This window comes from Henckelia pumila, chromosome 3 (genome assembly GCF_033568475.1).
Source record: "Henckelia pumila isolate YLH828 chromosome 3, ASM3356847v2, whole genome shotgun sequence".
Classification (NCBI taxonomy): Eukaryota; Viridiplantae; Streptophyta; class Magnoliopsida; order Lamiales; family Gesneriaceae; genus Henckelia; species Henckelia pumila.
This window is the reverse complement of record NC_133122.1, coordinates 57349579-57372019: the sequence shown is the minus strand read 5'-3', so window position 1 is coordinate 57372019 and position 22441 is coordinate 57349579. Positions and strand designations below refer to the sequence as shown.

The 22441-nt window shown below is 35.3% G+C and overlaps 2 protein-coding genes across 6 annotated transcripts; both read right to left on the bottom strand.

Annotated features, from left to right (window-relative positions):
- Positions 1-419: 419 nt before the first annotated feature.
- On the bottom strand, positions 420-11590 carry LOC140886391 (CLIP-associated protein). 5 transcript variants are annotated; one of them, XM_073292948.1, is made up of 21 exons: positions 11102-11590; positions 8850-9005; positions 8661-8723; positions 8414-8482; positions 8076-8241; positions 7505-7666; positions 7061-7158; positions 6617-6691; positions 6470-6538; positions 6309-6394; positions 6117-6234; positions 5831-5929; positions 5404-5746; positions 3415-5201; positions 3166-3267; positions 1987-2091; positions 1809-1883; positions 1661-1729; positions 1478-1546; positions 1179-1280; positions 420-901 (listed from the first exon to the last, which is right to left on the bottom strand). In XM_073292948.1, the coding sequence occupies exons 1-21, from the start codon at positions 11432-11434 to the stop codon at positions 743-745; spliced, it is 4305 nt and encodes a 1434-aa protein (XP_073149049.1). In that variant the 5' UTR covers positions 11435-11590; the 3' UTR covers positions 420-742. The 5 variants fall into 5 exon arrangements, 2 of the variants coding, with proteins under 2 accessions (XP_073149049.1, XP_073149050.1); XR_012151538.1 differs by lacking the exons at positions 420-901; positions 1179-1280 and having other exon boundaries at positions 1809-1903; XM_073292949.1 differs by lacking the exons at positions 420-901; positions 1179-1280; positions 1478-1546 and having other exon boundaries at positions 1681-1903.
- Positions 11591-15080: 3490 nt separating this feature from the next.
- On the bottom strand, positions 15081-17586 carry LOC140888774 (GDSL esterase/lipase At5g33370-like). The gene is made up of 4 exons (XM_073296473.1): positions 17346-17586; positions 17069-17196; positions 15767-16262; positions 15081-15316 (listed from the first exon to the last, which is right to left on the bottom strand). The coding sequence occupies exons 1-4, from the start codon at positions 17584-17586 to the stop codon at positions 15081-15083; spliced, it is 1101 nt and encodes a 366-aa protein (XP_073152574.1).
- Positions 17587-22441: the final 4855 nt, after the last annotated feature.

The following is a 22441-nucleotide window of genomic DNA, read 5'->3' as shown; positions in this document are numbered from 1 at the left end:
ATAAATTTAGTCAAACACCTTCTAACTTATAGTTGGTTTTCATGAACCTATGGTAAAACACCAAACCTTGTATGTTTTTTATTGAGTATACCATTGTTTCTTTCCTTAAAACTTCTATTGACGAAAACCTCAACTTTTTTTTTCCTGACCTCTCCCATTTCTCTAGAGAATTATGTCACTCACCCCACGAAAATGTATCGTAATAATTATAACAATGATTTATTATACGAGGTATGGATATTAAATACCACATGACCTTACTTTTTGAAGAAAACACATAAAATACATGATTACATAAACCAACGAATGTTATTCAATGATCATGAAGAATAATTTGAAATATTTATTTTATTTTATGACAATAAAAGGACTAAATTAAATCAATCATGATCAATATAAACCAACGAATGTAATTATAATTAGATTCCCAAACCTCAAAACGTGGTCATATATTGTTGTGAAAGTGAAACGAGCGAAAATCAAATCGAGAATATCGAATTCTTTACAGGCACAAATGGGCACTGGGACTCCGAATAATCGTGTTGGTTGCCACACACCTAATAACAATCTTCACTATTTTTCTTTTGAGTGAAAAATAGATACAAACCTACTTTCAAAAAAATTAAATTAAATCAAGTAAAACAAAATGCCCCCACCGTTTCCTAGAAAATTTCAAACAAATATACACACACGCACAAAACACACACAGTTACAAAAGCTGCATCCAAGCCAAAAGCAGCTATCATTGGTTACCATCAATAGGAGTGCCAGTTCTCGCCTGCGATATCCGGTTCGCGTAAATGGTTACAAGTCGTAGTTGTGTGCTGTTGAGCCCCTCCAAGTACGGCAAAAATGGTTTCCCAAGCATGATGTATATGTCCACCAAACAGAAAACAACAGTCTGCAATCCCATGGATAAAACATATCAATTACGGAACGAACACACACACACAATGCCAAATTAGTCGGACCATATCTGATCTCACCAGAAAATCCACAAAAAACAAAGAAATGAAAAAATGACATTTATGTTCCCAAAAAAATAAATAAATAAATAAATGCATTTTCATCTTAAGTAAAAAATTTGGGAGTTAAGACAAGTTTTTTTAATTGAAAAAAATATAAGAGTCTTAAGTGTTAGCTATCAAGTTTTTGATAAACCACAAGTTGACGGCTACCTTGCGGACATCTGCACTCTGGCTCCCAAATGCATCGAAAAGAGCTGGCAAAAATGATGGAAGTTGACCCATAAGTTCATCCTGGGAGAGCCTACCAACAAGCTGCAGATACAAATTATGCGGTATGATCATCCACAAATTATGGTCAAGAGGTCCTTTTCACAGATGTTTAGACGCAACATATTTGTGCAAATGATTAAAGCATTCAAATGCAGTGTTGATTGTGGATATTGATTGACCTACGAAAAATGAGACCGGATATTGTTTTGACAGCTAAACGATATCCTCAGAGTTTTTACCTTTGTCAAACAGTTAATGCATGTAACAAGAATTCTCTCATCTTCGGTAACGAGCAAAGGAACAATAACCTGCAACATCCATGGATCAAAAAATTTTAAAAAATGCCTATGAAAAATGTAAAATATATATAAAAGAAAAAGTTCAAATGAATCTAAAGTGTAAGATCAAAAGGTAGCACTCACACTTAAACACCTAAATGGATCATACTGAGACAGAATTATAGCCAAACAATGCTCCGATTCATTTGATACCTGAATTGTAAGCTGACACCATACGACGAAGTAAAAACAGCAGAGAGAAACTGAAATAACTTGAGGAAAGAAAACATACTTTCAGAACACTGTCTTTTGTTGCATGAAGCAGCTTTTCAATAACAATCTCGACAGAATCCTCCATAGAATCTTTCTATAGTTAAGAACAAGAATCTTCATAAGAAAAAGTGAAATTGCCGCAGAAGGGAAGACATTAGGTTTATATCATTACAAGCGTAGAAATATAGATGTCAAACCTGATTCTTCAACATTTCACAAACAAGAGAGAGAGTCAACTCGCGTACAATTGGATCAGAATCATCCAGCACTTCAAGTACAGCAGTCAAAATCTGATTGAAGTACTGCACTAGGTGATATTAACATAAGAAAGGATCAAATTTAAAAAAAAAACAAACAAAAGAAAAGAAAAGAACCACAATATTTCAGCGTCACAAATAATTTCATTACCGCATCCACTTTAAAACTCTATCAAGACAACAAATTAACCACCAAAAGAAACCGCATTATTAATGTGAAATGACAAAGGAGAAACGACTATAAACTAAAACAATGTGAATATGATGATGATCGATCCGCCTAGGGGTGCAAACGAACCGAACCTGTTCGTGAGCTTTACGAGCCCGCTCGATAAATATTTGATTCGTATTCGAGCTTATCGAACTCGAGCCGAATTCGAACATGTTCGAACATTTTTTCGAGCCGAGCTCGAGCCGAAATTACTCTGTTCGATAGTTCGCGAATAATTCGCGAGCCTTAATATTTAATTAATATAATATAGTTATATAATAATATATATACATTTCGAGCTTTCGAACCATAATATCCGAATAGTTCACGAATAGGTTCGAATATTTTGAACCGAACTCGAACTTCATTTCGAGCCGAACTCGAGCCAAAATATTTGAAATTATCGAACTTCGAATCGAGCTCGAATTATCGAGCCGAATTCGAACCTTAAAATTTTACCATTATTCGGCTCGATTCGATTCGTTTGCACCCCTAGATCCGCCTGGCCCTGGCAGAAGAGAAGTTTGACCCAATATTACCCTAGACAAAGTTTGAGGATTGAAAGATCGAATTATGTGGATAATAACTTGCACAATATTATCTTAGACAAAAAATTTCGGAAAAAAACACATAAGTCAGCATGAAAAGTCAAAAGAAACATTTCATTGCCAACAAACAGGAGTTGGATGGATAAAATTGGATAACTTCAATATGCTGAAATAAATCAACAATTATATTCCAGCTCAAATGAAGTACAGAAGGAAAACAAAAGGATAAAGAAGGAACCAAGTCTCGCAAATAATCTCCACTACTTCCTCATGAACCCAAATTGATCATATTTTACACATAGAAATGAACAAGGAATGAAGGAACTGTTCGAGCATTTAAAGTTTGACTTTCAGCAGTACCTTGCTCCAAATAGTGTGGTCATTTGATACAGATACTTCAACCAACTGTTGAAGTGCATCACGCTTCTTTGCTGTAGGACTTTCATCATTGCCATTACAAATCTAGCCAAAAAGTGGGAAATAAGGAATAAAAAAAAGGGACTGACTTACAATTAGGTTTTTGCAATATAAATAGCAATAGATACATAAACATGGTGACCGAAAGCTAGTCAGTGAAAAATGTGGGTAGATTCAAAAATCAAAACTCACCAAATGAAGGATCCGGGGAATGCTTGGTCCCAGTTCTGAGGAAGAATTCAGTTTTAAAACCGAAAACTTAGGATTATTCGGTGTAAATTCAGGTGAAAGAGCACTATCAACCCCATAATCCGCAGACTTTGGCGGAAAATCCGATCCGCTAAGTCGATTGATATCCAAGGATGAAGCTGAAAAAATCTCAGTATTTGAATGGTTGTCTATTGCGCAAGTTCTAGCTTTATCACGGTCCGTGTTAGAGGCATATTTCAAATTTTTGCAATTTGAAGGGGAGACTTCAGAATACGAATTAGTTTCCAGAACATCATGACGCAAGTTCTCTTGAATATCATCAGATTTTAAGTTGCCAATAGATCCTGTGATGTACTGTGCATCTTGAAGAGAATTCCACTTCCTACCACCATCGCTATCAACAGAACCAGAAGAATACCTTCCTAATAGATGACTCTTCTTTGATGCTCCATTGTACCCCTCTTCAGAAGAAGTTCCAATCAGATCAGATGGATCGTAAGAGGACTTGCCACGTTTCTCTTTCTTACTTTGCAGAAAATTCACCAGGTCTACTTCAATGCGAGGAGTATGCTGCTTGAGGGCTCGTCTCAAAGAATTCTGTTCTTCGACGGATAAGCTAAGGATAAAATTTATCACTGCTATTGAATCAAAATACGTATAAACAGATATTATACATGTGATGGCAGCTTCTTTCAGTTTGGTATTTTTGTCATGAACCAGGGGCATTAATTTTGCAAGCCATAACTTAAGGATGCCACTATTTGCAGAGCCTTCAGAATTCGATGCATGCTTGTTAAATGAACCAATAGCAAACTCAATTACAGCTAATTTTGCCTTTGGAGAGCGTTGTTCATCCAATGATCGGAGAAAAGCTGGCAGAAGTGCATCAGTACCATATGTTTTGCCCACAAGATCTAATGTAGTTGAGCAAGGTTGCCTAACTAATTCCTTTGGATCAATCAGCCGTGAGAAAACATGGGGTAGAATCCTCTCCAAGTAATTTTCAAATGGCTTTCGGCATGCTGGAATAAGATCGGCAAGTGTTGAAAGGGCGGCTTGTGCGACTTTATGATGGGGATCATCCAAATGTTGGAAAAATAGCTTCATGACCTTCTCAAAATACTGCATTATTTCTTGAATGCCTCTCGTGCCCTGCTGTAGCAGAGAGTGGATATAATTAAATGCAGCGACCCGAGCATTCCAATCTGAATTAGAACTAAGACCCTCGCTTAGAGCATCATTAAGGGAAACTGGACCATCTGCATAACTTGAGACATCTCCCAGTGGTAGCTGGCTGTCATCAAAGCTCCTTCTCCTCCCTGTGGGCGTCCGTCCAACTGCATTCTTCCTTAAAAGTGGACGCTGAAAATGTGGTACATGGCTATTATGGGAATCCCTATAATTGTCATCTTTATGAGATGCCTCAAAGTATTGCCTATCAATATGGGAATTCATATATCTTCTCGAATCCTTAAATTCTGTATATTCTTCACTAAAACCTCTTTCCGGTGCCTTTTCAAATGTTCTCTTGGATGGGTAAGATGAATGCATAGACAAAGATTCACTTCCCAAGCTACTATGATATGAAAATTTACCCGAATCTTTAGAAGTCTGAATTTGAGTGATGATATCTGACAACGCCAAACCCCCATTGCGATTATTACCTTTAGAAATACCAGAAATTGTGTCTACAAAAGAACTTGTTTGACTATTTGAAGCTGGAACAGCAAGGGGAAATGGTGGATCACGAGACGATGGCGGGTCAACTCCTGCACTAGGAGCAATAATATAAATAACTATCCTTGAATAGCAATTTAAGTATTGAGGCATTTTATCAACCAAACTGTCATTCAAAAAAACATTTATAATTATAAGAATCGGGCATTTGGTTGACTTATGGCAACATAATCAACCAAGCACTGCCAACACCAATCAAAATCATTAACTGATAGTAGAAAGCATTTTGAATACCTAAGTCCAAACTAGAGGATCTGCTTTTGCCTGATACATCCAAGCCCCTCAACATACTTTCTATAGCAGTGACCTTCTGCTTGCTCGAGTGCAGCACACTTTCAAGCGTACGGTCCATTCCTTTACCCAGAGACTTTGATTGTGAGAGCAGTAATCCGGATGTAACTGATATCCCTGAAGATATACTTGTACTTCTATCCATTGCAACTATGGCAGAAGTCCCATAACCAGGAATGTTCGAAGGGACGGACGACTGAGGAGTGTAGGACATGTTCATACTCCTTTCGCGAATGGAAGGAGAAGCATGCCTTCTGTGCATTCCACCATCCTCATCAGTCAACACCTAGGAAAATATTCTCTATAAGTTCATAAAGTTGGTAGTATGAAGAGGATGCATGTTGAAATCATTCAATAGAAGAGTGCGTACCCTTTGAACTACCGGATCAAAAGACGAAAACAACCGCCGTGAGCGCTCAGGCCAGGTTTTAGCAAACATTCTATAACAGGTCCTGGCAGTAGATCGCACCTGTTGAGTTTAAATGTATCAAGTTACGAAGATTACACAAAGAAAGATACGTGAATAAACTATTGAACAGAAAACCCCAAAGATAAGCCCAAATATCCATTCAACAAAGTATTAATGTCAACAGTGTAGGTAAGCCGACACTGTCCATGAGAAACAGATAAAGAATTCACAGATAAAACATCAATACCTCACTCATTGCATCAGCAACACAACATCTGATGAGGTCTTCATAGAGGTCAGCCGATCGTTGTATTTCGGGAGCATCAGCCCAACATTCAACGATTAGAAGCGCATATTCGCAACACCTTTTTTGAAAACAAAAGCTACAATTAAACCACAAGGTATTGCAGCCCAGTAGCTTAAAGAGTTATAGAAACACCTCGCACGAAGTATAGCACTGCGGTCATTCTTTGCAGAGTCAACTATCCGAGGAAGCACACGCGAAGCTTTGCAATTGCGCAACATCTGGGGAAAAGGTCGCAAATTACAAAAGGCGTACAAGATGTAAAAATATTGAGCTAACTAAGAGACAAATTATACCGTTTTAATACAGTTATCTGCAGATTCGGCAATAACAAGCACTGTTATCACAACAAGCTTGAAAAGGACCTATGTTGCAAAGCAGAGGTGAGAAACAAGAAAATTATAGCATCAAACTAGGCAACAAAACACAACTTCTTGTCTCACCGGAATAAAAACCTCGGCACATCCCTCAAAGTCTCCCAAGAGATCTTTTGATAAGAAGTTTAATAAATGGCAGGCCTAGCAAAGTAAACAAGAAACAAGAATTGCAGATGATAACTCCAGTGAACAACAAAAACAATTACAATGGCCTACATACCATTAATGGACCAGTAATAGAAAGGTAGTTTCAGCACAACAAAGCCTCAAGACAATCAAGAAAACTCAGTTTTCTAATTATATACTCACACCAACATCTAGAAACCTTACGCAACAATAAACCTCCAATCAGGCAATCACATAAGGCAGCCATCGCTAACTCAACATACATTAAGGATAAGGCTAATGAAGAAAATTCCACAATGCAAACGACAACGGAGTTCTCTCTATGGCAATTTAAGTAAGTCATTCTCAGAGGCACAAGTTAAGTAATAATCCACGTTGTCTCACCTGCTTCACAATGCTAGATCGCCTATCAGATAATTGTGTGCTCAAAGGACCAACCAATTGCTTGAGAAGTCCATGGAAACAAGGGTAATCGACTGCACCTGAAAGGCAGAACCGAATCAAATATTTTCATTACCAAATACAGTTGAAATAATTGATAAAGCTCATAAATCTGGCCATCAAGAAGCATACATGTATACCATCCAAAATATAAAATAAATTTCTTTTTTCAAGGAATATAACTTTACTTGCAAAATAATATCAGTTGTCACTTAAATACCTAGCAGTTGCTTTTATATTCATAATATTACACGATTACATCAAGATAAAGGCTAACAAGTTTGATCATTTTGCCATGCTATTCACTACGCAAAAATACCGTAAACACCTCCTTTTCAGCTATCATAGAAAGGGAAGTCAACCTCAAATTTTGTGTACTCAACTCACCTCCAATTACAAGACCTTCAACTCTCTGCATGGCTGCAATCCTCATTGACCAATCTTTATCCGGCACAAGGGTCGAAGCAATCTTCTCAAACTCCCTGATGAGCTCCTTTTCTGAATACACTGTAATTGGTTCAACAGGTTTCTCGGTGATATCTCCATCAGCTGCTCAGGGCAAAGAATACAAGAAGTTAGCAAGCGTAATACTAAGCGACAATCAGCAATTGGAATTACAAGAGTCAATTGCCATTTGCCAATAATTTTAGAGCAAATGATTTTTTTTAACTTCTTTAAATAAAAAATGAGCAGAGCAATCTAATGAACATGTATAACTATACTTCTACAATTATATCAGCAGTAATAAGATCAATCTTGCCCAAAACAAATAATTCTGACAAGTGTAAAGCATCTTAACAACTTGAAGTCCAAAGTGAACTTTAATATGTTTGAAGGCGACTAGGCGAGTGACTCAAGGGGTAAGATTACAAGACAAGACAATTACAAAGAATAATTGCTAGACTTTGAAACATATTTTATGATAATCATGTCTATACAATCCCGCATCTGTACTAACCTCCAAATAGAGAAAGCCCACGAGTTGAGCTTTTGGACTTCGGACTGCTTTTTTTCGGATTAAAGCTAGCTGACTTAGTCTCATTAGAAGGGTAATTGCTACCGATTGCATCTGAAGAGCGAACCTTCGGCTCAATTTTTTCTAATCTGGAATTAATATCTTTTAACTGCATCCATGATCATGTAAAAAAATGCTTGAGAAAAATAACTCCATTGAGAGTTGATTATATGTTCTCAAATTCAAATTACTACACTGTGTCAATTGTAAGAAAAAAACATTAAGCTTCATTTCTTAACAAGTGCAGTGCACATGTTCATAACAAAGAGTTTAGTGATTACCAATGTTGTAGATAAATGATGCCTGTGAAGTTCCTCAAGAAACTGTGTCCCAGCCTGAGTATACATCTCCTGAGGAAGACGACATGAAAAAATGAAAGACAGAAGGTAAAACAATTCTTGACAGACTATATAAGTATTGCAATGCTTAATCTCATCTTATTCCATTCAAATGAAAATAACTAAATAGATTTAGCCATATAATAGTGTGTGGAGCAAGCAGAAATCATTAATCACTGATTTTGTTTACCTCGATACAAGTTGTGGCCGATTCTCTTACACCAGGATTTGTATCATTCAACATTTGCAAAATCTAACATCCAAGAAGACAATAAATAAAGCCGCACATTCTAACTCACATTTGTATCATTTTTGGTTCCTCCTTGACTTAAAAGTTGACACGCGAAACAACAAAAAAAGATGAAAGAGAACAACATACAGATGGAAGAATAGCACGTTGAAGGGGAAGTTCTGTAGACACAAAGAGACCGATCGCAGATGTGACAGTACGAGCAAACTCTTCTCTAACTCTCCAGCTTTTGTGAGTCCAAGCATAAGATCCAGCTCTTTCAACAATGATTGTAGGGGAAGACACCTTCACAATATCAATATTTAACCTTCTGAGCATAAATGTAGAAGTGATAAACACTAAAATTCAGTCTAGCTACTATAATCTTGAAGAAACTTCACGGAATCAAAGGACTAAAGTCTAAACTATCTATTTGACCCAATCAAGAAACAATTAGCTCAGCAGCAACATAAAATCTGAAATTATTTAAGAGCTGCGCACTTGACACCACTACAAGTTTGAGGAAACATTACATTAAAAAACTGTCAAAGACCAGAGCCAGTAAATTTTTGCTGTTGCTCATTTCAACTATTGTAAGAAGGAAGCGCAAACTGAATTAAATGATCACCATCTCTTGATTTTTCCATTCTCAACAGTTAAATCACACAGCATTTTGGAACCTGAGCATGATGAAGAGCATGGGCCACAAAGAATTCCACGTGAAGTGCATCGTTATTTGTGGAGGATAAATACGACTGTAGAACTTGGCTCAAGAAAAAGTGATATCATATCCACAGCTGAGTTGAGCGGGCTCAAGGAAATTATAAAGTTGCTATTACAACACATCCATAGTTAAAAATAAAGGCGGTAGATAAACTGAGAAAGCTGATCAGCTTAAGTATAGAGATATAATAATAACACAGGTTTTATGCTTATATGTACATTTTTTGAGGAAAAGATCGATTGACTCAATTTTATCTTCACACTTCTGAACATAAAAATCTTGAAAAAGGGTAGTAGAAGTTTTGAATTGTACAAAATTTTATGGGCCTTGCAATGGAGATCTAGCAGAAGCAATGGAACATAAGGATCAATAAGAAAGAAGATGTCTGATAGCATGACAATGGAGAGAGAGAGAGAGAGAGAGAGAGAGAGAATATATCTTTGGGTTAGTTATGATAAGTCGAAATCAAACAATCTAGTTAGTTCAGAAATATGTCCACAGATCAACAAGGAAAGGACGTTTTTGGGTTTTAGAAGATTGATTGGAGGCAAGGAATAATGCACTATGTAGCAAGTAGCTGTATAGATGGCCTTTAGAGGAGATATCAATGTTGCATAAGGCCATAGTAGGTAAATATGGGTATAGTTTTGGGGGATGAGAGTCTAAGAAATGTCCAAGAATTAAAAGATGCCTATCGGATGTTGATTTGTATTATCTGTAAGATGGATTCAAAGGATGTCTAATCCTCCCTCATACTCTCCTAAGATCTACTTTCCACCCAGCTGCCCTCTCTCATTCTTTTCTTGAGCGGGCGACAAGTCTATCGTTAAATGAAAATTTTAGTCATATAGGCAATTAAGCATTGCAAATTGCAGTACAGACCGACATGAAAAATGATCAAGTGTAAAAGCCAAAAGGCAAACGAAATCTGAGAAATCAGAAGGATAGTACTAGGATAGTACTTCAGAATCATATGAAGGAAATGATCCTTATCAATTCAATCTTTCTAGAAGTAAGGTGGGATTTGACTTCTGAGAATATATATATATATATCGGTACACGAAAAATGCCTGCTAGATTAGTGCACAAGAAACTGTAAGTGGATGCACTGAGCATGTATGTTATCGGTATGACATAAACTCCAGATAAAATCCTTCAATATGTACTGGGCCACTGGCACCATAGACAAAAGACAACAGACATTGGTTGAGTGTTTAATAGAATAATCTTTCCTTAATTCACCTAGCATAACATGTCGTGGTGTTGGGCAATGGGTTAGAGGCACATTAAACAAAGTGAAAACCAGTTCAACGTGAAATTTTAATACAAATGCAAATCAAAGCCCATCAGGCTATCAGCAAAGTGAATTTGAAGTTTGAACACTACGTATCTAATAGTAAACTTTCAGAACTCTCAATCCTACATTTGGAATTAATGCAAAAAAAAAAATTAAGAACTGTATGATTCAAAAAGGAAAATTATCTCGGCATTTGATTAGAATAACAGATGGGAAAAACATTCATTGTCCTGCCACTATAATGCACCCTGCATTCTTATCATATTGGAGATTATGATCGAATAAGTTCAAATAACAGAGTTAAAAAAGAAAACCATGCGGAAAGAAGAATCACAACCAATAAGTGTTGCCAGTGAACGAACCAATAATCGGACAACATACCTCCATGAGAGTAAGCAAAAGCCTCCTCGCAGCATCCCTAACAGGCTGCTTGGAATCGCCCAATCTCTCGACCACAGCGGGTACAAGAGCATTAAAGTGAAGCTTCAAGTGCTCGCCGGAGAGCACGGCAGCTGAGTCTAGTGCCTGCAGAGCACCCTGAGACACTCTGAAATTGTTGTCCTTCAAGAGATCTAAGCATACGTCGACAAGCGACGCCACCTCCGTCGCCGAATAAGTCTTCCTCGATGCTTCGAGTAGTTCGTGGAGACGCTCGACGCCAGCCATCCTCTCCTTGGTGTCCTTCGCACGCGCCAACTCCAATGCCTCCTCCATGTCGGCGGCGGCGGCAGGGGTATTCCGGGAATTCGCCGCGATCTGGAAGGCTGAGGATCAGATCTTCGGGGGGAGAGCAGAGTTAGAGTGAGAAAAAGGGAAATGTGACGAAGAAAAGGGAGAGGAGAAGTTCGCTAGATCGACGGGTCCAAAATAAATCGTCTGTGGCAGCTGCGGTTCAAATTCTTTTACTGCGGTTTATTATTTATTATTATATTCTTCTTTCTTTTCTTTTCTTTTTCTTTTTTTTTCCCTCTAAAATTTATGATTTCCTTTTTCTTTCTTTCTTTCTTTCTTTCTTTTTTTTTTGAAAATTGAAAACTTTTGTTTACCAAATACATTATGAGAATGTTTGCAAACGATAACTAAATATTTTCAAGAGTTTATGTTTAAAAATTGCATTCAAAAGAAACATTTAAAATAAATTCTTGCAAAAACTACTTAAAAACAATAATATCATAAAATATAAAAATAAATATATTGAATTAGTAAATATCAATTAAAGAAATGCGATGGACAAATATCACGAATCTATAGTAGACAAATTCTATGAATTTTTCCTAGTTCTATACTTCTATATAGTGTGAAACTAGTTTGTTACATCATACATATATATATAATGAGCATCATACTATTACTTCACAAGAGCAGAAGTAATTAATTAATTAATTTTTAAAAAATAGTATTGATTGTGTTATATTTTATTTTAAACTGTCTTTGCGAGATCCTTTCAAACAAGAAACGTAAGAGAAATATAGAGAACTCGCTCATATTTTTTTTAATATTATACAATTATATTTACTTAGTGAATTACAACACACCCCAAAATAAAACATAAAATAAAATAATAATAATAATAATAATAATAATAATAATAATAAATAAATAAATAACAGGGTACAAACATTTTGATCCAAGTTTCAATATTTATTTTCATACTTTTTCATAAAATAACATGAGTCAACCGATCATTATAGTTATCGTTAATTCAAGATTTTTGGCAAGATTAAAAAACCCAAAAGGCCAAAACTCAAAGTAAGTATCTATTTTAAGTATGCGTGTATACATCTATAGAACTTTTTTTTCTATATTTTCTTTAACTAGTATGAGCATATATATATTCCCCATTTATAAGCAAACATTTCCAATAAATGAAGCATAATTAAAACAAATATTCACAACAGGAAAAAAAATAGTCGACAATGACTGTATTTCCGCCCCCCACTATTATTGAGGTTGTTAGAAACTTAGAATTCTTACATTATTTATTTATTTATTTATTTATTTCATAATTAAGCGGATATTATACATTAATGATAGAGACACTACCGACACCATTTTTTTTCTTTGAAATTTTAATGAAATCTTCAATTGGGAACAAAACCAATATTCTTTAAATGCGTGGAGTCAATTTTTAGTGGGGGTTTGCATGTATATATTTAGGTAACGTGTATGATAAATATTTGGTTTATTGCAGCAAATTTGAGTTGACAATAACACACCAACCGCAACATGGATAATGGATTACACTGCACAAACACATGATGTCGGGATTTTTTTCCCCAATTATTTTGATATATTTTTTTTAAAGAATTTTCAATAATAAAATCTACTTTCATGTTTTCTTGCACTGAACTATTGAGTTTATCGGGGAATTTTATTTATTCTTAAAATTCAATTGGTTTGCAGAAATAGAGATAACCACCATTGGTTTTTTTCTTTTTTCACTTTCTGATTTTCTTTTTATTATTTAAAATCGTTTCCCTTCGTATACATGGATCGCATGCGCTCGATATCTACAAAATAATACCAAAGTTATCCCACCTAATTATTCTTTTCATGAAACGTAACAATTACAAACTAACACATGATATATATGGAATAAAATAGTATGATGAGGGATACAAATTCAATTTTAACCCAGATAGAAATACTAATAAATCTTGCATTTAGAGAATGTTTGCAATAGATTGTGCTTTTGTAGAAGTGATTAATTTATACATTATAAAAAAGTTAAGAAAAATCAAAAATTGGTAGTCTTTGAAAACAAATGTGAATCTAAAAATTAAAGTTTTGTAGTGTTTGATAAATAAGTGATTAGAATGATTTTAACAAAGACTTTCTTATTAGAATCACTTTTGGAGAATCATAATCACCACATTACTAACTTTTGGATTTCAATTAAGTTAAGCATAAGCTAACACATAATCTAGGCTTAAAAAACACACAAAAATAATTTTTTTAAGCCAAAAGCTAACAATCACTTTTTTTTAGTGATTGCAAACACCTTCTTAATATAATTTGTGTAAATGCTTATTACACTATTCAAACCCATCCTATATATATCATCAAATTAATCCCATCCACAAGAATTAAGAAAAGTGTTGAATTATCGTATAATAAATTAAACTAATGTTAGATATATATTTTTTTTATATTCATGGCCATATGATTAGCATATATAATAGAATAAGTAATGAAATAGAAATAACACTAACTTTATGACAAAGCCAGACCACCAACCCGCTTGGGACAAGCCCATGGAACCACTAAAGTTAATATATACTTTCAATTAATCAATCATTACGTTGGTTATTTAATTGATGTTTATATGCAAAATGGATGCTTAGCAGCTTGCTGCAACTTGACCTTTAAAATGGTTAAATATATATGGAAAATTGCTTTTTTTGTCCAGAAAAGTTTACCACTTTGCGATTTTGGTCCTTTATGTTTTCATATTTCAGTTTTAGTCCGCTATTTTTATTATTTTTGGTAATTTTAGTCTTTTTTCTGATGTAGCGTTGATGTGGCACCAATGCAGTGCTGGGGAAATTCTTAGCCGGCAGATGGGCAGTGCCCAATCTGCCGGATCCAATGACCCCAGGCCATTTTGCACATCACATCATAGTGATGTGTCAAGGCCCGGGGCCATTGGATTGCCCTCCGGGCACTACCCCGGAGGGCAGCATAGACATTCCCGCAGTGCTGATGTGGAGCTGATGTGTATAGTGTCACGTAAGCATTTTTGAAGAAAAAAGATTGAAATTGCCAAAAATTGGAATATACATAACTAAAACTGAAATATGAAAACATAGAGGACCGAAATCGCAAAGTGACAAACATATAGGATCAAAATTGCAGTTTTTCCAATAATGTTAAATTAAATATTTGAATAATTGTACGTAACACACACACACATATATATATATACAGAGTTCTTTTATGGTGCCCAACAACTATGCTCAAATCCGTGCCCACCATGTATAAGTCAACTCACCAATTGGGTTGGTCAATTCAACTATTGTACATGGTGGGTACGGAGTTATGCATAGTTGTTGGGTACCATAAAAGAACTCTATATATATATATATACACACACACATACACACACACATAAATTGTTGTTGAAAAAAACCATAATTAATCAATGATAAAAATATAGATTGGCGGCATAATATAATTAATAACTTAATCGTTCAAATTAAGTCAATCTGATCATTAATGCCAACTTAGCTAGGGAATATAGTTCACATCGCAAACAAACACAAAGTGATATTGTTAAAACAAGAAATGAATCCCAAAACAATAGAGAAAAATTATTTGTAGTTTATTATTATGGATGGAATGAATGAAGATTATTTATTAACTAAGGCTGCATGGAATCGAGCATCATGATGGTGCTGAGGTTCATTGGCGACATGTATTGCTCGGAGCCATTGAATATGGTCCGAACGATGATCTTGTTGGCCTTTTCGGAGGGGTGGAAGGCATCCCAGAACGCGAATGCGTCTCGGTTCGGGCACAGGTTGGACGCAGGCGTGCACAGTCCCAGGCCATTATAGGGCCCTTGTCCGCAACAAGCCACCTTCGCCGTCACGAAACCTGCACTCCAAATCCAAGAAAATTATACCGACATAACGTTGAATATTACTCATATATCGGGCCCCATGCATGCTAACAATTCAGTTAAAAAAAAAAGTTATAAGAAGGAAAAGAAAAGAGAACAAAATACTAATTTGGAGCTAGCTAGAAGGGTTACTCATCTCACTAGCCAAATAAGTTAAATCAAAATCATCATGTGATAAATTTGGCTAATATTATATTAATGATATTCCAACCTGCATGTGCATGTTATAACTCAAACTCCACTTCATTAATGTATGAAATGTATTCATAAAATAAGGTGCATGTAACATAAAATGGAATGCAAATGACATTATATGCATGCCAACATGCACGGAAGAATCAAAAAAATATTAATAAACGATGCATATATTATTGGCAATATATTTAAGTGATGGATTAATTATTAGGTAGCATATATAGACTTACCAAAGGCTTCGGGGTTGTGAATGAAATCGTTTTGGATTTCCTTAGCATTAACAGCTATAAATATGCCCGAACCCACTTCTTGATTAAGGGTGTCGATCATTGGGAGGAGCAAACTGTTAAATATCTCGGCGGCGCGTTGAGGCTCCTCCGCACACTGGTCGTCGGTGCTCCTGGAGGCGCGCTCGGCCGGTACGCAGCCGAGCGGCCCCATCCCCGTCACCAAAACTCTCCTGGCTCCCAAATCGTAGAGCCTTTGTAAAATCTTCTTGTAGTCGGAGATGAGGAGATGAGTAAAATCTTGGAGATTGTACTGAAGTGCTCTAAGAGTGATTGGGGTCAAGAAATAGTTATTAACAAAATCATTGCCACCAAGTGTTATCAGAACTAAAGCTTTGTTAACAAGATTTTTGGCCTCTTCTTCCCCTATTAGTGACGTCACTCGCTGCTGGTACTTTTGGAAATAGTCCAGTTGCCCGTTCATTCTTATGATGTTTATCTGCAATTTTCAAAATTTGAATTTTACAGTTTCCTAGCTAGCAGCTTTTCAAATATATAGTCAGTTAATTCTGGGAAATTAATATTTAGTTTTTTTTAATATTAAGTCATTTTACTGCATGCATGATATATATATATATATATTATATATATATATATATATTAGCAACTTGCACGCATTAAGTGCTAAATAATTTGTTTTTATAATAAAACTATATTTCAATTGATTGTATTATATATTAAATACAAAAATTGAGGTGAAAAGAAAAGAAATAGTTAAATGAAATAAATAAATAAATCATAATGGAGGGAAAAAATTGAGATAGAGGAGGGAACAAATTTTATTTTATTTTTTTCAATTTGTTGGCATACCAAGAGACCATAAGACCTTCTTACTTAATATATAGGTATAGATATATAAAAACGACTATAAATAATTCAAAATCCAATGCATGTAATTTGATTATGGTACACCCATTTTCCGAATCGGCTTCTTTTCCTTAAGAGTTATGGTATATAATCAGTGTTACACATCTCTTCCTAAATTACAAAACTACCCTAAATACATTTTAATTTTCAAAAAGTTATTTAGAGTAGTTTTATAATCTTCGGTCCCGTGTGTAACCCTCATTGTAACATTTCGTACATGTTCTAAATCTAAAATTTGCTCCTTTAATTTGATTTTTTTAAAAAAAATTGATCTCTATAATAGTTCATGTTAATTTGGATCCAAACAACGTTAATTAACTGGCTAGGTGATTTGTATGCAAAGATATAGGTGGTAATGCATTCTGTAAAGTTTCTTACAAACTGAAACCCGGTATCGTCGAGAATTCCGATTCCGGCGGAGGCAAAGTTAGCTCCGACCAAAAGCTTTTCCCCAGTTAACTCAGGGCTCAAATATGGGAGTGTTGTTTCCGCACCAAGCTCCTGACCTAATTATAATAAGATGACCAACTAGTTAATCGAAAAAAGTCATAAATCACTCGTTTTAATTTTCCGTAAATTAAAAATAAAAAATAAATTATATAAAAAAATGCGAGAAAAATGCATGCATTCAATCAGCACGTGTGCATATGTATACTTATGAGATCAGGGAGATTGTATCCGTTGGAGAAACGGCCGGTGGGACGGTGATTCGGGTAGTCGATGCCGTATGGCGGCGAGTCCGCCCGGGCCGTGGTGGCTAAATAGTTGTTGTTGCCGTTGTCCACCAAGGAATCCCCGAATACAAAGAAAGCACGCGAACCCTCCACCGACGGCACGACGGCTGCCGCCGTGGTGAGAGCTAGAGCAACAGCAAAAATGGCGTATGAAGAAGACATGACTAGATCACTAGCAAATTACTATATTCTTTTGAGTTATAATTAGTTTGGTTGATAAATGAAATATGTATGGTGGTGAATATATATATAAGGGGAAGTTGATTAATTAATGTTTTTGTTGAAACCCTAATAAATGGAAGATGCCAGCAGCATCAGAGTGAGTGCAAAAGTGGAACTAGCTAAGCAAAAGACAAGCCTGATTTTGAATTAAAGCAGCTGTAATTATAAGTTGTTTCAAAAACTGCAAGTTTTTAAGGTAGTCAACGTATACGACGGACAATTGCAAGAAGAGTCAAACTAATTAATTAATATTATATATATATATAATTCACAACAAAAAGTTATAATTTGCTGTGAAAAAGTAAAAATTTACGGTAAAAAGTAAATACTCTAAAACTCAAAATTTATCAAACTCTACACTTTATAATATTTTTCTCTCAACTCAATTGTATTTTTCATCATAAATGAAGACCTATTTATAGATCCACATTTGAGATTAGTCCAAAAATAAATACATCATCATCTACATCATCACACACTAATTTTCCACATTTTACAACTCAATATTCAACATTCAACATTCAATATTCAACATAATATTAATAATAATAATATTTTTCAACACTCCCCCTTGTGATGATGATCGTGATATGATGACTGTCTTCATTACGTGTTTTATACTGCCTCGTTAAAAACATTACTAGGAAAAACTCAGTGGGATAAAAACCATAGTAAGGGAAAAAGAGTGCAGCCACGTAAACTCCCCCTCATGTTAACATGAGTGATTCTTCACATATTCCGCAGATTGCGCATCCCAATGTTGTATATATGCTTTCTGAATATCGTCGTGGGAATTGCCTTTGTGAAGAGATCTGATGAGTTCTCACTTGATTGAATATAACAGATATTAATATCTTTATTCTTCTCAAGCTCTTGAGTGTAGGCAAAGAACTTTGGGGGTATATGTTTTGTTCTGTCACTTTTGATGTATCCTTCTTTCATTTGAGCAATACATGCAGCATTGTCTTCATACAACGTCACATGCTTCTTGTCTATTGATAATCCACAAGAAGTTTGGATATGTTGTGTCATTGATTTTAGCCAAACGCATTCACGGCTTGCTTCATGTAGCGCAATAATCTCAGCGTGATTTGATGAAGTTGTTACGAGTGTTTGTTTCTGTGAACGCCAAGAAATTGCGGTGCCTCCACGAGTAAATACATATCCGGTTTGAGAACGTGTCTTATGTGGATCAGATAAATATCCAGCATCAGCATAACCAATGATACTTTGATTGGTGTCTTTTGAGTACAAAAGTCCCAAATCTGTTGTTCCTCGTAGATAACGAAATATATGTTTAATTCCGTTCCAGTGCCTCTTTGTTGGATATGAACTGAATCTTGCCAATAAATTTACAGCAAAAGATATATCAGGTCTAGTGCAATTTGCAAGATACATAAGGGCACCAATGGCACTTAGATATGGTACTTCTGGACCAAGAATAACTTCATCATCTCCACATGGACGAAATGGATCCTTTTCTATGTTTAATGATCTTACAACCATTGGAGTACTTAATGGATTTGATTTATCCATATTAAAACGTTTAAGGATCTTTTCTGTATAATTTGCCTTGTGAACAAAAATTCCACATTCTTTTTGTTCGATTTGCAAATCCAGACAATACTTGGTTTTTCCAAGATTCTTCATTTCGAATTCTTCCTTCAAGTACATCATAACTTCTTGAATTTCTTTATTCGTTCCAATGATGTTTAAATCATCAACATATACAACAATAATTACACATCCGGATGTTGTTTTTTTGATGAAAACACAAGGGCATATTGGATCATTTACATATCCCTTTTTCATCAAGTGCTCACTTAGCCGATTATACCACATTCGGCCAGATTGCTTTAACCCATATAATGATCTTTGCAATTTTACAAAATAAAATTCTCTGGGTTTTGAACTTTGTGCTTCAGGCATCTTAAATCCTTCAGGAATTTTCATGTATATATCACTATCAAGTAATCCGTATAAGTAAGCTGTAACAACATCCATAAGACACATTTCCAAATTTTCAGACACTGCCAAACTAATCAAATATCGAAACGTAATTGCATCCATAACAGGAAAATACGTTTCTTCATAATCAATTTCAGGCCTTTGAGAAAAACCTTGTGCAACAAGTCTAGCTTTATATCTGACTATTTCATTTTTCTCATTTCGCTTTCGAATAAAAACCTATTTGTTTCCAACAGGTTTTACACCTTCAGGTGTGAGGACTATAGGTCCAAAAACATTGCGTTTATTCAGCGAATCCAATTCAACCTGGATGGCATCTTTCCATTTGACCCAATCATGACGAGTTTTACATTCACCAAAAGATTTTGGTTCATGATCCTCATTTTCATTTACGATGTCACAAGCCACATTATAAGAAAATATCTCATCAATATCTTCTATGTCTTTTCGGTTCCATATTTTTCCAGTATTAATATAATTGATAGAGATTTCACGATTCTCGTCAGTTTGTGGTTCTGACAGAATATTTTCATCATCAGGTGATTCTTCTGGAACACCATTTTCTATTTTATGATCGTCGTATTTCTCTATGCCTTTTCTTTTCCGAGGATTTTTATCCTTGGAACCGACTGGTCTTCCACGCTTCAAGCGTTTTATGACATCATGAGTGTCTTCAATTTGTTTCTTTGGAATTTTAATTCGAGCAGGGGCATTTACAGCATGTATATATGATTTTGTTACCCCTTTTGTGTCTGCAAATGCATCTGGCATTTGATTTGCAATTCTTTGCATGTGCACAATTTGCTGTACATCTTTCTCACATTGTTTGGTCCTTGGATCCAAATGTAACAATGATGGTACATACCATGTGATTTCTTTTTCGATGAGTTTCTTTTCTCCCCCTAACACTGGGAAGATTTCTTCATTAAAATGACAATCAGCAAAGCGTGCTGTAAACACATCGCCTGTCTGAGGCTCAAGATATTGAATGATTGATGGACTATCATAACCAATATAAATATCGATTTTTCTTTGTGGACCCATTTTTGATCATTGAGGTGGTGCAATAGGCACATACACCATACATCCAAAAATTCTCAGATGAGAGATATTTGGTTCTTTACCAAATGCAAGTTGCAATGGGGATAATTTATGATATGCACTTGGTCTGATGCGAATTAATGCCGCAGCATGTAAAATTGCATGTCCCCATATAGAAATAGAGAGTTTTGTTTTCATAATCATTGGTCTAGCAATCAGTTGTAAACGTTTAATCAATGATTCAGCTAATCCATTTTGCGTATGAACATGAGCTACAGGATGTTCAACAGTGATTCTCATTGACATACAATAATCATTGAAAGTCTGGGATGTAAATTCTCCAGCATTATCAAGTCTTATTTTTTTGATTGTATAATCGGGAAATTGATTTCGCAATTTTATTATTTGAGCCATCAATCTTGCAAATGCCACATTCCGAGTTGACAATAAGCATACATGTGACCATCTGCTAGAGGCATCGATCAATACCATAAAGTATCGAAATGGTCCACATGGTGGATGAATTGGCCCACAAATATCACCCTGAATACGTTCAAGAAATATGGGTGATTCAGTTTGGATTTTAGCTGGCGATGGTCTTATAATAATTTTTTCAAGAGAACATGCTTTACATTGAAACTTATTATTCTGAAAGATCTTCTGGTCTTTCAATGGATGACCATGCGTATTTTCAATAATTTTTCGCATCATTATTGAACCAGGATGTCCCAATCGATCATGCCAATTTGTTAATATTGAAGAACTATTAACCACCATATTTGATTCGATTGGCCTTATATGTGTATAATGCAATCCAATAGGGAGCATTGATAATTTTTCAACCACATATTTCTTTCCTGATTTATATGTGGTAAGATACGTATATTTCTGATTTCCATCAGTTATCGTCTCAGTATCATACCCATGAGAGTATATGTCGTTAAAACTCAACAAATTTCTTTTCGATTGTGGTGAACATAAAGCATCATTTATCAGAAATTTTGTACCATTAGGTAACAAAAAATGTGCTTTTCCACAACCTTCAATCAAGTCTACAGGACCTGATATGGTATTCACCATTGTTTTTGTTGGTTTTATTTCCAAGAAATATCTTTTATCTCGCAGAATAGTGTGTGTTGTATCACTATCTGGTATGCAAATTTCCATGATATTATTTCCATGTTTGCTCATAGCATTTTCCATATCAAACTTCACAAAAAAATGCAATAAAGAAAAATTAAGTACAATACAAATGCAAAATATAACATGCTTTATAATACAAGAATGCATGAAAAATACAAATTTGTTACAATGTAGTCCCACCAATATTTTAATCAATGTCTTCAAAATCATTCAAAAAATCTGCAGCATTGAAACTAGTTGAACCAATTAAACGGTCACTATCTTCAACAAAATTTGTCTCTTTTCCTTTCCCCTTTGTCGATTCTTTATAGAGCTTACATAGGTGCTCAGGGGTTCGAAAAATATGTGACCAATTTCCTGGAGTGTCACATCTATAACAAACACTCTCAGATCTTTTTGAGTGATTTTCATTTTCACTCGTATTTTCATGCTGCCTTTTTGGTGGGTGATTCGTGACGTTCTTTTGAGATGAGTTATTGAAATAACTACCTCGATTATTTTCATATCCACGGCCACGACCACGACCGCGATAATTTTTACGTCCACGTCCACGTCCACGCCCATTTCCTCGACCTCGTCCACGACCAAAATCTGGTCTATGCCTTTGATTTTGGTTTTCATTTTTTATTACGACATTTGCTTC

What these genes read in the sequence shown, in the direction of transcription:
- LOC140886391 (XM_073292948.1), bottom strand. Translation starts at nt 11,434, where the DNA reads ATGGAGGAGGCATTGGAGTTGGCGCGTGCGAAGGACACCAAGGAGAGG. An exon ending in CAGATAACTGTATTAAAACG is followed by an intron (nt 6,395 to 6,469) that starts GTATAATTTGTC and finishes CCTTTTCCCCAG; the next exon opens with ATGTTGCGCAATTGCAAAGC. An exon ending in AGAGTGCAGATGTCCGCAAG is followed by an intron (nt 902 to 1,178) that starts GTAGCCGTCAAC and finishes ATGGGATTGCAG; the next exon opens with ACTGTTGTTTTCTGTTTGGT.
- LOC140888774 (XM_073296473.1), bottom strand. Translation starts at nt 17,586, where the DNA reads ATGTCTTCTTCATACGCCATTTTTGCTGTTGCTCTAGCTCTCACCACG. An exon ending in CAATCTCCCTGATCTCATAA is followed by an intron (nt 17,197 to 17,345) that starts GTATACATATGC and finishes TATTATAATTAG; the next exon opens with GTCAGGAGCTTGGTGCGGAA. An exon ending in ACGATACCGGGTTTCAGTTT is followed by an intron (nt 16,263 to 17,068) that starts GTAAGAAACTTT and finishes TGAAAATTGCAG; the next exon opens with ATAAACATCATAAGAATGAA.